The sequence below is a fragment of the Peromyscus eremicus genome, chromosome 4, assembly GCF_949786415.1.
Source record: "Peromyscus eremicus chromosome 4, PerEre_H2_v1, whole genome shotgun sequence".
NCBI classification, from domain to species: domain Eukaryota; kingdom Metazoa; phylum Chordata; class Mammalia; order Rodentia; family Cricetidae; genus Peromyscus; species Peromyscus eremicus.
This window is the reverse complement of record NC_081419.1, coordinates 152959392-152971334: the sequence shown is the minus strand read 5'-3', so window position 1 is coordinate 152971334 and position 11943 is coordinate 152959392. Positions and strand designations below refer to the sequence as shown.

At 45.6% G+C, this 11943-nt stretch overlaps 1 protein-coding gene across 4 annotated transcripts; it reads left to right on the top strand.

Moving 5' to 3' along the window:
- The first annotated feature begins 5153 nt into the window (after positions 1-5153).
- On the top strand, positions 5154-11157 carry Lkaaear1 (LKAAEAR motif containing 1). Of its 4 annotated transcripts, none has more exons than XR_009378668.1 (6): positions 5154-5218; positions 5956-6353; positions 6477-6599; positions 9624-9712; positions 9934-10122; positions 10878-11156. XR_009378668.1 is itself a non-coding variant. In XM_059259839.1 (4 exons), the coding sequence occupies exons 2-4, from the start codon at positions 5964-5966 to the stop codon at positions 6742-6744; spliced, it is 573 nt and encodes a 190-aa protein (XP_059115822.1). In that variant the 5' UTR covers positions 5161-5266; positions 5956-5963; the 3' UTR covers positions 6745-6818. The 4 variants fall into 4 exon arrangements, 1 of the variants encoding a protein (XP_059115822.1); XR_009378667.1 differs by having other exon boundaries at positions 5161-5266; positions 10878-11153; XR_009378669.1 differs by lacking the exon at positions 5154-5218 and adding an exon at positions 5370-5487 and having other exon boundaries at positions 10878-11157.
- The last annotated feature ends 786 nt before the right edge of the window (positions 11158-11943 follow it).

Here is an 11943-nt window from a genome sequence, read left to right as displayed (position 1 = left end):
GTCAATTCCCAGCAACCACATAGTGGTGCATAACCATCTATAATGGGATCTGATGCCCTCTTCTGGAATAAAAGGGTACATGCAGATAGAGTACTCATATATATAAAATAAATAAATAAATCTTTTTTAAAAAAAGTATGGATTGTTGAGTCTACTTTTAAACAACCACTAGTCTCAAATATTTTACATTGGTATGGATTTTTGTATATTTATGTTTCTATTCTTGTTTAACATATTGTACCTATGCAAATCATTTAAAATGTAATGTAAAGTTTTAGTACTTAAAAGCTATTTAGGAGCTAGGTGGTGGTGGCACACACCTTTAATCTCAACACTCAGGAGGCAGAAGCAGGCAGATCTCTGTGAGTTCAAGTCCAGCCTGGTCTACAGAACTAATTACAGGGCACCTAAGGCTGTTACACAGAGAAATCCTGTCTCAAAAACAAAACAAAACAAAACAAAAAGCTATTTAGGACAAAAAGAAATACAGGTTAATAGTCATCTATAACAATCAAACTTATAGTCATGTTAAGTATATTTTCAAGGTCAAACAGATATAAAATATCTATATTTTAGATAGATAGGTGATCTTCAAATACTTCAAAGACCTACAGAATATGGCATTTAAAATGTTTTAGTTGAAAGGCCCAGAGAAAATCTGAACATTAGCCCACCTATCCAGCTTCTTCTATCACTTGACCTGTAGCTAGAATTTTCTTGCCTGGCCCACAGTCAGGGCAAATCTCTCTCACCTGCCAGTCCCACAGCCGCTCAAACCCGACCAAGTAAACACAGAGACTTACTTTGCTTTCAAACTGTATGGCCGTGGCAGGCTTCTTGCTAACTGTTCTTATAGCTTAAATTAATCCATTTCCATTAATCTATACCTTGCCACGTGGCTCGTGGCTTACCGGCATCTTCACATGCTATTTATCATCTTGGTGGCTGGCAGTGTATCTCTGACTCAGCCTTCCACTTCCCAGCTTTATTCTCCTCCTTGCCCCGCCTATACTTCCTGCCTAGCCAACGGCCAATCAGTGTTTTATTGATTAATCAGCAACACATTTGCCATACATCCCACAGCATTGACCCTTGCCCTATATTCTCAGTCACAGGAAGAACAGTTGGTTAAAAACTAAGACAAGACCCAAGCTATGTTGAGTTGTGTTAAGATAACCACAGTCTTGCTTCTACAAACAACAAACCCCCTGTTTGTAGAAGGTTGTTTAGATGTTAAGCTTGTACAAACACCTTGTTATCACAAATTATACTACTAGTTGTAAAATGTTATCACAAGTTGTAAATTTCCAGAATATACAGTCAAATTGTAAACATTCTTTTTCTTATGTCAACCCTGGCCCCCTGACTTGTGGCTTTTGCTTTAAAAAGGACTCTGTGTTTGGGGTCACAGTCAGAGCCTGACCTGCCTCTGACCCTAACTAGTTAGAAGTTCTGGTACCTCATGGTGATGAAATAATTTGCTTCTGATTATCTGACTTAGGTGGTCTGATCCCTATTATTTGTGATACCCCAAGACTCAACATAATAACATAAGGCTTTTTATAAAAATGAGACACATCTGCTCCTGGCAGCACCAATCTACTTCAGAGAAGAGGATCGGCATCAAAGAACCTTCATATGGAGTTTGCTTTCTTTGGGGCAAAAGTTAGCCACTGGGCAAGAAACTGCCCTTGCCACAACTGCTGACAGACGCTGTCCAAATTGGACAAGCAGGACACAAAAGAAGACAACTGCCAAACTTTGCCAAGACAAGATAAGTCCTTCAAAATTCCTGCTTCACAGAAAAGTCTGTCAGATATTCTAGGCCCATAGGCCGAAGATGGATGCCCCAATGTTACAGAAGAACCTTGGGTGACTATCCAGGCAGCCAGATGTCTCTGTCTTCTCTTAGTTTTGGACATTGCTTGCTCTGCACTTCTTGTTTACTCAGGTAATATTATATCCTTCTGGAATCTTTGATAGAATCGAAGACTAGATAGTTATAGGTTTCCTTAGTTGTGATAGAAGGTAACTTAGGCACAAAACTTTGGACTCACCAAGATAGGATTAATAATGGACTGTTTCTCTGAATTTGCCAAATGAAAATGGACTGAACATTGTAAATGTAATTCTTACTTAATAATTATTCTTATTGTATATAGTTTTACTATGTTAGAATTAGAACCCTTTCCTTTTTATTTAAACATAAGAGGGAAATGTTGCAAGATATTTGATTACACTGTGTAAAGATATGTCATTGTGATTGGTTTAATAAAAAGCTAAACAACCAATAGCTAGGCAGGAGATAGAGCAGGGACTTCTGGACAGAGAGAGCTCTGGGAAGAAGAAAGGCAGAGTCATCAGCCAAGCTCAGAAGAAGCAAGATAGTCAGTACAGAGTAAAGGTTACCAAGTCATGTAAAAGAACATAGATATAAAAATGTGAGTTAACTTAAGTTATGAGAACTAGTTAGGAACAAGCATAATCTAAGGCCAAGCTTTCATAATAAATCTCCATGTCATTTGTGAGCTGTTGGCCCAAAGAAAAATCCATCTACAGGGATCTTCATTCCACTCAGCTGTGGGGATGAGGAGGCAAGCTTGAGTCATAAGTGGACTTTCAACCAAGAGGCCAGGACAAGCTTCCAAAAGCAGTGGGAACAGTTAATAACTTCCTGAAGAAAGTCCAGAAACTTAGCTGAGACTCACATTTCAGCCATAAAAGCCCCATATGCAAGTAACATGGACCCACCTGTCAGCCAGGATGGACTACCTACAAATGAAAGATGGTCCACCAGAGGTACTCAGGTTCCAAACTCCAAAAGCCATCACCTCTCCATGTAGAAATGAAAGTGAGACTTAAGCACAGGCACTGGCAATATCACACTCATTAACAGATTATGGACTTAATTTATGTGGAATTATCATATGAACAAAGTGATTAATATGAGTAAATTATAGAATTAAGAAATGAATCACACCAGGTGTGGTGGTGCACACCTTTAATTTCAGCACTCAGGAGGCAGAGGCAGGCAGATCTCTGTGAGTTCAAGGCCAGGCTGGTCTACAGAGTGAGTTCCAGGACAGCTAGGGCTGTTACATGAGGCTTGAATTACATGAGGCTTTTCTTTCTGAGATTGGGGGACCTCACTTAATTTTACATTCAAGTCCATCGATTTTTCCCACAAATTCTGTGGGAATATTTTGTGTACAGCTGTTTTTGTCTGCATATGTGGGAATTACATTTCTTTAAGATGAAGAGTATTTCATTTTATATATGTACATCAATTTTTCAATATCCGTTCATCTGTTGATACACAATTAGTTTGATTCCAATTCTTTGTTTGTTTGTTTGTTTGTTTGTGACAGGATTTCCCCGTGTAATGGTCCTGGCTGTCCTGGAACTCACTTTGTAGACAAGGCTGGCCTCCATCTCACTGAGATCTGCCTGCCTCTGCCTCCCATGTGCTGGGATTAAAGACGTGTGCCACCACCACCACCCAATTCTTTAACATAGTCAATAAAGCAGCAATAAACATGGAAGTGCCAATATCTCTATGGTAGGGATGGAATTTTCTGCCCAGAGGGGAAATAGCCAAGTCATACAGCAGTTCTAATTTCAGTTTTTTAAGAAATCTCCAAACTGATTTCCACAATGTCTGCATTAACTTGCCTCTCACCAACACTGAATAAGAGTCCCTTTCTCTCCACATCCCCTCGATATTTGTTGTCAGATAGCCATTCTGACTGGGGTGAAGTGGTATCTCAAAGCAGCTTTAATTTGCATTTCAATAATTACTAAGAATATTAAACACTTTCTAAGTAGTTATTAAACATTTGTGTTTCTTTAAAAAAAACTGTCTATTCAGTTCATTTGCCCATTTGTTGATTGATAGTTTTGTTTCTTTAGTGTTTAATTTCTGACCTTTGTTTGTTTGTTTGTTTTTGTTTTTGATTTTTGACAGGGTTTTGTGTAGCCCTGGCTGTCCTAGAACTCTCTCTGTAGACCAGACTGGCCTTGAACTCAGAGACCAGCCTGACTCTGGAGGGATTAAAGACATGAGCCACCACAGCCCAGCTGTAATTGTTTATAAATTCTGGATATCAACCACTTGATTTTCTTCCACTCTGTGGGCTGTTTGCTCTGCTGTTTTGATTTGTTTTATTTGTTTTTCCTCTTCTGTACAGAAACTTTGCGGGGGGGGGGGGGGGGGCGTTGTTCAATCCAGGGTTTTCTCTGTGTAATAGCTCTGGCTGTCCTAAAACTTGTTTTGTAGACCAGGCTGACCTCAAACTCAGAGATCCACTTGCCTCTGCTTCCCAAATGCTAGGATTACAAAAGTGTAACACCACCACCTGATTAGTTTCATGTAGTCCCATCTGTTGATACTTAAGGTCAGTTCTTATGCTGTTGGTGTTCTATTTAAAAAGTTCTTGCCTACCCCAATATCTTGAAGGGTATTACCTATGTTTTCTTCTGAAAGTTTCCAGTTTTAGATTAAGGTCTTTAATCCATTTTAAATGGGCTTTTGTACAAGGTACAAAACAACATATATTCACAGCATACAGAAAGACATCCCCCAGCACTTTCCCTTTTCTATCTAATCAAAAAGGAAGGTTTTAACTTTAATATAGTAAAATTGTATACAACAAGCAGTTTTCAAACAAGTACTGTGAATATATGTTGTTCCCATTGGTTAATAAATAAACTGCTTTGGCCTATGGCATCTTAGAGGCAGGCAGGAAATCCAAGGAGAGAGACAGGAAAGGGAACGGTGGAGTCTGGGGAGACGCCAGCTGCTACCAAAGGAGAAGTAACATGCCAGCAGACTGGTAAAGCCACGAGATACATGGCAAAACATACAGATTAATAGAAATTGGTTAATTTAAGATATAAGAGCTAGCTAGCAAGAGGCCTTCCATAGGCCATACAGTTTGTAAATAATATTAAGCCTCTGAATGATTATTTTATAAGCGGCTGCAGGACCTCGAGGCCAGCGGACAGGAGAAAAACTTTCAGCTACACTCAAAGGGTCCATGGGAGAGGACCTAGGACAGGACACAAGACACACATGGCCCTAATCCCTGTACCTTAATACTTGTGTTGTAGTGCACTATACTGCAGATTGGGAGGGTGGGGCTCCAGGTTGCTAAGCAACATAATCAACAAGCCCAGAGATTCAAAACTGAAGTGTGTTTTCCCACAGAAAAGGCAGAAAGTATGAGGGTGTGAGGATTTTGGGTGGGGAGGCCTGGATGCTGAGCTGGTAGGTGGGCAAGGGGTTAGACAAATTTAGAGGAGGGCACTCAACCATGTCTCTACCTCTCACCCACAGGAAGTCAGGAGCTGCGGCTAGGTTGGGAATGGTTGCTAGGGTTGGCTTCCTTTCTCACTCTGAGCCATTATTCCTTTGTCCGCTTCCCTGGGTTCTGCTCCCCACATCTCTACCCTGGAGATAGGCCAGAACAGAGGCTGAGCTTCCAAAGTGTACATATGTGCATCCTTACACAGATCCAAACACACATATACCTGCAATACCACACATTCACATACACACGCAGATACATGTAGACACACTAACAGGGTGGGGTCCTCTGCACTTTATAAAGGGGTCATGTCCTTAACCTTACCCCAACCAAAGACTAGGGATCGAAGCACAGGACCAGACCAATCTATGGAGCTCCAGAGTCAGGGGACGCCAAATGACCCATGACCATAGTGATGTGGGCTGTGGAGCACCAGCGGCATGCAGGACAGTCCATCTGGTGTTATACCCCTAAATTGAGTATACTCCTAAAACTGGAGAGGATTAGAAAGTCATACCCTACTGCAGATATGCACAGGGTCAGCTACCAGTTAGGGATCTGAGTTAAGTGGCTACAAGAAGTTTCACAGAAACACAGCTAGAGCCATAGCGTTCCCCTTAAGTAGCTGGATGTCCCCTTTCTTCCACAGACTAGAGTATGCCATCCCCGGGAGTAAAGGGTGCACGGGAGCGGGCCAAAAAGAGTGAACCAGGAGCTGGAGCGGGCAAGAAAGGCATGAAGGGCCCGTGGACTACAGAGCCTCCGAAGCCAGGCTGGGCTTTGACTCAGGAGAGGCTGGCGGCCATGCTCCCCAAACAACGCCACCGCCACCTGCTCTTTGGAGACCTGCTCGACGACGCAGGCGCGGCCGCCTCCATCTTTCCACGCGAGTCAGTGGAGATACCCTACTGCATGCCCGACCCACGCATCTGGACGCAGGCATTTGAACCACCAGCTGAGCGTCAGAATAGGCTTCTGGGCGTTCTCAAGGCCGCAGAAGCCCGCGGCCGAGTCCGGGCGCTGAGGTTGCGCTACACCCGAATGCGGGTAAGCAAAGGGCCTACTGGGAGTGCCCCCGAGAAAGAGGGCCCACCCTGCTGGTGGGAGGAGGCAGACAGAGGGTTGCCTCTGGACAGCTTGCCAGGGTTGCTCAGTAAACTCAGTTCCCAGGCAGAGGAAATCGCTCTCCTGATCCAGAAGCAGGGCTCTGCACGCGCCGCCATCCGGCTAGAACTGTTCCTACCACCCCAACTGAAGCCCACGAAGATCCCCGATCCCCTGGGCCGTCAAGAGGTGCGGGCAAAACCGAAGACGGGTGGGAGTGGGTAGGAGGGCCCCGTGCCTCATCACACACTGACCCTAACCCCTTTCTCCCCAGCGGAGGCGTGTTGAGACAATCCTGGAAGAGGCTGTAGATGGCAGCATCTTCCCACGATGACCTCGACCTTGGCCTACAGAGACCCTGGATTAGAGCGGCTCCCCACCCTCTCACATAAAGTTCTCTTCAGAGGGTGTTCGGGTCTTTTCCCTCTTTTGCTCCTGGGTTCCCAATGGGAAGGGCAAGCATGGATGCTGCCTCTCCCACAGCCACAGTCACAGACTTCAGGGTACAAGAGATGGGCTCTCCAAAGTAAGATGTCGGTGGGTGGATGTTAAAGTAACAGCACGGGACACTCCTATGTCCCAACCATCAGCTCCCATCAGGCAATGGGTGCTGTTCAGGGCCAAAGAGGTGAGTGGGGGGGGGGGGTACTACTGTGGAAAAGGATAGGGATGAGCCTGCCTGTACACTCCCAGAAATCAAGGATGTCTCCAAAGTTAGGGTCATTCCATCTGAGGACTGGGGTGGCATCCTAGGAGAGGGAATGACTGCAAAGCCAAAGCTGGCCTTTGGAGAGTCCAGTCATGCCCAGAGGACCAACAGGTTATAGATGGGGTCCTCCTCTCCAAGGTCCCTGGATGGTGGGATAAGACTCACCCACAGCCTCCCTTTCATCAGAAACAGCCTCCTGTGCCCACTCATCCACTAAACACGAGCACAAGAAGGAAGCCACCCATCCCGTTCTGACCACTAGACTCTGAAAAGCCCCTTGTTTCTGGGCAGCTCATCTTCCTCTCCTCCACAGCATGGGCTCTTTGCAGAACCTGTGGTCTTTTGGCCCCTTGGTCCCTTGGCCTTGTCCTCCTTCCCAGCCTCCCTACCCAGCAGGCTGCAGAGGTGGAAGCTATAGGGAGGTAGACAGCTCCCTGGCCCTGCATGGGAGCTCCCACTGGTTCTGCATGGAACAGAGAACAGAAAGGAGGGAGAAGAGATCGAAACTGTGGTCCAGAAGGATCTTACTGACTGATGGCCAGTTCCCAGGGCTTTGTTTCCTTAGCTGGTTTTCTCTACCCTGACCATGACCCTTCTCACTTTCTGGCCTGTTGGTGCCCTGGGCCTTGATCCAAACCCAAATGGCAACAATCACAAATCATCAGCAGCTCTCAGGAGGTGGGGAGGGGGTTTCAGGCAATGGGAAGGATGGCAGAGCAGGGAAATGGTAGGTTTGTGTGGGATGACTTATCCCTAACAAGCTTAAGGGCCAGCCAGCCCAAACCAGTAAAAAAAGATACTTTCTGAGAGCCAACCTGAGTCTGCCTAAGGGCCTTAGCAACAGCAGCTGAGGCATGATCTGGAGATGACCTGTACCAATGATAGGCAGCCATGTCACACCAGCAGATGCATATTCATCAGACCTTCCCCAAGGATGGGGTGGAGGGTATATAATACTTGCCTCTTCCTGAATAAACTGAGCGGCTTTTTTTTAACATTCTCCCAGAGTCTGTGTCATTGACTCTGCGCCTACTTGCCCCCCTTCCCCAAAGGGAACAGCAGCACAGGACCCTGCCACATCTGGTGCCGAAACCCGGGTCATCTGATGCTTGGCAACAGGGACTGTTTGTCTCCCTTTACTCATGTGCAGCACTGGTTGAGTACCACCTTGAGCAGTGTATTTCGGTGAGTAGGCCCCTGTACATTGCGTGCTTTCGGTCCCTTCAGCAGGTAAATGCTGGGACTTCCACTTTCTTCTTTTGTCTTGTTTGTGAGTCTGTCTGCATGGTAGGGTGGCACATGCTTTTGTTCAGGCTTGCCTGGTGTTTCCATATAAGGGCTGGACCCTCAGGAAACAGAGCCACAGTCACTGTTGTTTATCACACTTTCTAACACTGTGGGAAATTTCCTCCCTCACCATAAAGAGGCCCCTACTGGAGCCCTCAAGTTCCTCCTAACCAGCCAGGGGCTCTGGGCTACAACATCAGAACTAGTAAAGTTTTGGATGAAGGCTGTGGAGCTTGCTCCATGGATCTCTTCAGAGAACATGTGGAAACCTGATCTTTGGATAAGAGTTCTGTTCCTGGCCAGAAAAAAGGAAGTGGTCTCAGGAGTAACCCTCCAATTGGTTTTTATGCCCATTTTGTTGGCTATGATCACTGGCCTAAAGTCCTCCTCTACTGAAGAGGTCATTAAGGCCCACAATAAGCACTGCCAGGAGCAATGTAACACCAACTTATCTATCACCTTCATTCCATCCATGACTGATATTTCCTCTGCCTCTGCTGACAAGGAGATGGATGGAAATAGGCGTAAAGTAAAGGAAAGGGATGGAAAGAGAGAGGAAATGATTGCAGCAGTGCCCAAGCCTATACTGGCAGCCCCTATCTCTGCTCCCCTCATGTCTCAAGTGGCTACCCCCCATTGCAGTATCCACAGAGTGATTTTCCTGGATGTCTGCCTGCCAAGACAGCTGCTCTGCATACCTCCCAGCCTATTCCACCTATGGTGCCGCATATGCCCACCATGGTGTTTTCAGTTAATGTGGACCCCAATGCTTCCAACCAGCCATGGATACCTACCCCTCTTGCAGACCTGTCTTTGGTCCCTAAGGCTGCTAATGAGTCAGGTCCTGACTCACCATATTTTGAGCAAGTCCTACAGAAATGAGCAATGCATTTACAGACTTACTATGACTGGTACAATTTGATAAGGCTGTGTTGGAGCCTTTGGTCTTCCTTAACTGGTGAGCTGCCTATGATGATCACGCCAAGGCTCAGGCTCATTTTAATATACAATATAACATCGATGTTTCTCGAGATGCTCATGGACCAAGAACCATAGGTTAACCCTGTCACACAAGACCAAATTAGACAATACACCTATTTACTTGCCTCAGGAGACACCATTGCCCTTGGTGCGATGGAGGGATCCCATCACTCTTCAATGGCACTACCTGCTCACCTATTAACCTGGGGGTGAAGGTATGCTTGCATTTTTCCCAGAATACCACCATGCCAATATGGATATCCTCAAGAGATGTGCATCCACCAACAGACCAAGAGACATTGCTCAAAGAAGAAGTTTCAGAGGGGTAATGTATGATTTGCCCCACTACTGTGGCATTAGTAAAGGTCATGTCATCACTGGCATGCGACCCTAGATATCAAGCAATTGCCTCACCCCCTACAAGGTCGCTAATGCATCACCAGAAAGACTTTGATTACCACAATAAATATGACTAGGGTCCCATCCATGTACTTAAGACTGAATTTTTGACTAATCCTTCTCTTGTTCAAATATCTTCTGCAATAGGTTCACCAACAGAAGGCAGCCACAAAGGCGACCCTACAGGTTTTATTGGCTCTCAGACACCTAGATCAAAGTCCTCCGAGAGATAAGGCATGCATGGCTCACTGAGATACAGAAGGCTACTGCCTAAAGCCCACCACCCAGACATCTCTCCAGGATTGATGCTCTTCGAGGGCTGGTAGTCAATGACAGGTACAAGCTTGTTTGGTAAGCAAACCAAAGGCAGGCACAATCCATTATGCTGAGCTCTCCTGAGGTGGGGTCAACAAGGTTAGGGCAATGTACCCTAGCTCCCACTGAGCATGTCCTATAAAATAATAAAAAGGGATGGATATGTGGGATGACTCATCCCTAACAGGCTTGAGGGTCAGCCAGCCCAAACCAGTAAAAAGAAGATACTTTCTGAGAGCCAACCTGAGTCTGCCTAAGGGCCTTAGCAACAGCAGCTGAGACATGATCTGGAGATGACCTGTACCAATGATAGGCAGCCATGTCACCAGCAGATGCATATTCATCAGACCTTCCCCCAGGGTGGAGTGGAAGGTATACAATACTTGCCTCTTCCTGAATAAACTGAGCTGCTTCTTTTGACATTCTCCCAGAGTCTGTGTCATTGACTCTGCACATACTTGGCCCCCTTCCCCAAAAGGAACAACAGTACAGGACCCTGCTACAAGTTTGGACATGGGTATGGATAGGGAAAAGGAGACAGTCTCTTCATCCAGGAATGATGGTCATACATACCCAGGCGTAGTCCTCTAATGACAGTCAATTATACCAGATGATAGTCAATGCTGGGTTCCTCTGCACAAGTTCCTTGTTGTCTAGACCCCAGGATTTGTTTCTTGGAGATTTGTTAAGTGCCTAGAAAAACTTCATCTATATAGTAAAGTCATACCATTATTTCATCATTTTTCTGACCTTGCATTTCTTCATGGTGGTTACAGAGATACCTAAGATTGCTGCAGTGTCCCACACAGTGAGTAATTCATATAAGTACTTCAGAGCAGAGGACTGAGAACAAAGACCAACATCCTGAGAAGGCCAGCAAACGATGGCACAAGAGCTCTACACCAAGTATCAGACCAGCTTAAGCGTGCCACTTGATCTCCACATCAGTGAGGGATTGGGTTTACAGAGAGGGCTAAGGAAGGTGGCATAGGATCCCTTTGTCTGAAGAAAATCCTACAGGGATACAAAGCCTGTGGCACATGCACAATTAAGTGGGGCTTGTGTGTAGCTGGGGGTTCCTGCTCTGGAAAAGAGTATTTTGGGTTAAAGTTCCATCCCCACTGGCATCACTTGCTCAGTGCTCCTGGTCTTCTTCCTGGACTTAGAGGCATTTGTGTGTGTGTGTGTGTGTGTGTGTGTGTGTGTGTGTGTGTGTGTGTGTGCGTGCTTAAGGAAAGATGCTAATTGAGTGGAGGGCAGATGTAAGGTGGTAGAGAACAAGTGAGTAGGCATGTAAAATGAACTGAAGGAAAGCCTACTGACTTCTACCCACAGATAGTTGCCCATATCAAATACTGCAGAACCAGCTTTGTTTTGTGGTCTTTACCTGGTATTGACCCATTTCTACTGGGCTCCCTGTTCTGAACAGTGTCCATCTCTCAGGACTATTATCTAAAGCAATTACTACTGTTCAGATGGGCTTCTTAGCCGCTATCTTGCTTTGGAATCCATCATTTTGGCAGCCAAAGGGTTCTGTGGTCAATTCATCAAGCCCCACATGGCATTACAGGAAGCCTGGTAGTCTCAGGCTCTCAACTACTGTTCTCTCTTCATCCAGGCTCTCTGAGCATCATGGCAGCATCCTGCCCTCCTCACATCTCACCCCATCCCTTTTCTGTCTGTCTCCCCATCTAGTCCACTGCATTCAGCTCCAGGTTAGTCTGTCTGCCTCTGCCCCACTGCATGAAGAGCTCATGTGAAGTGTTTGCTTTGCATCTCTGACTTGGGTGGTAAGCTTATACAACCTGTGCAATTGAAAAGCATTTTTGTTAGCAAGACCTC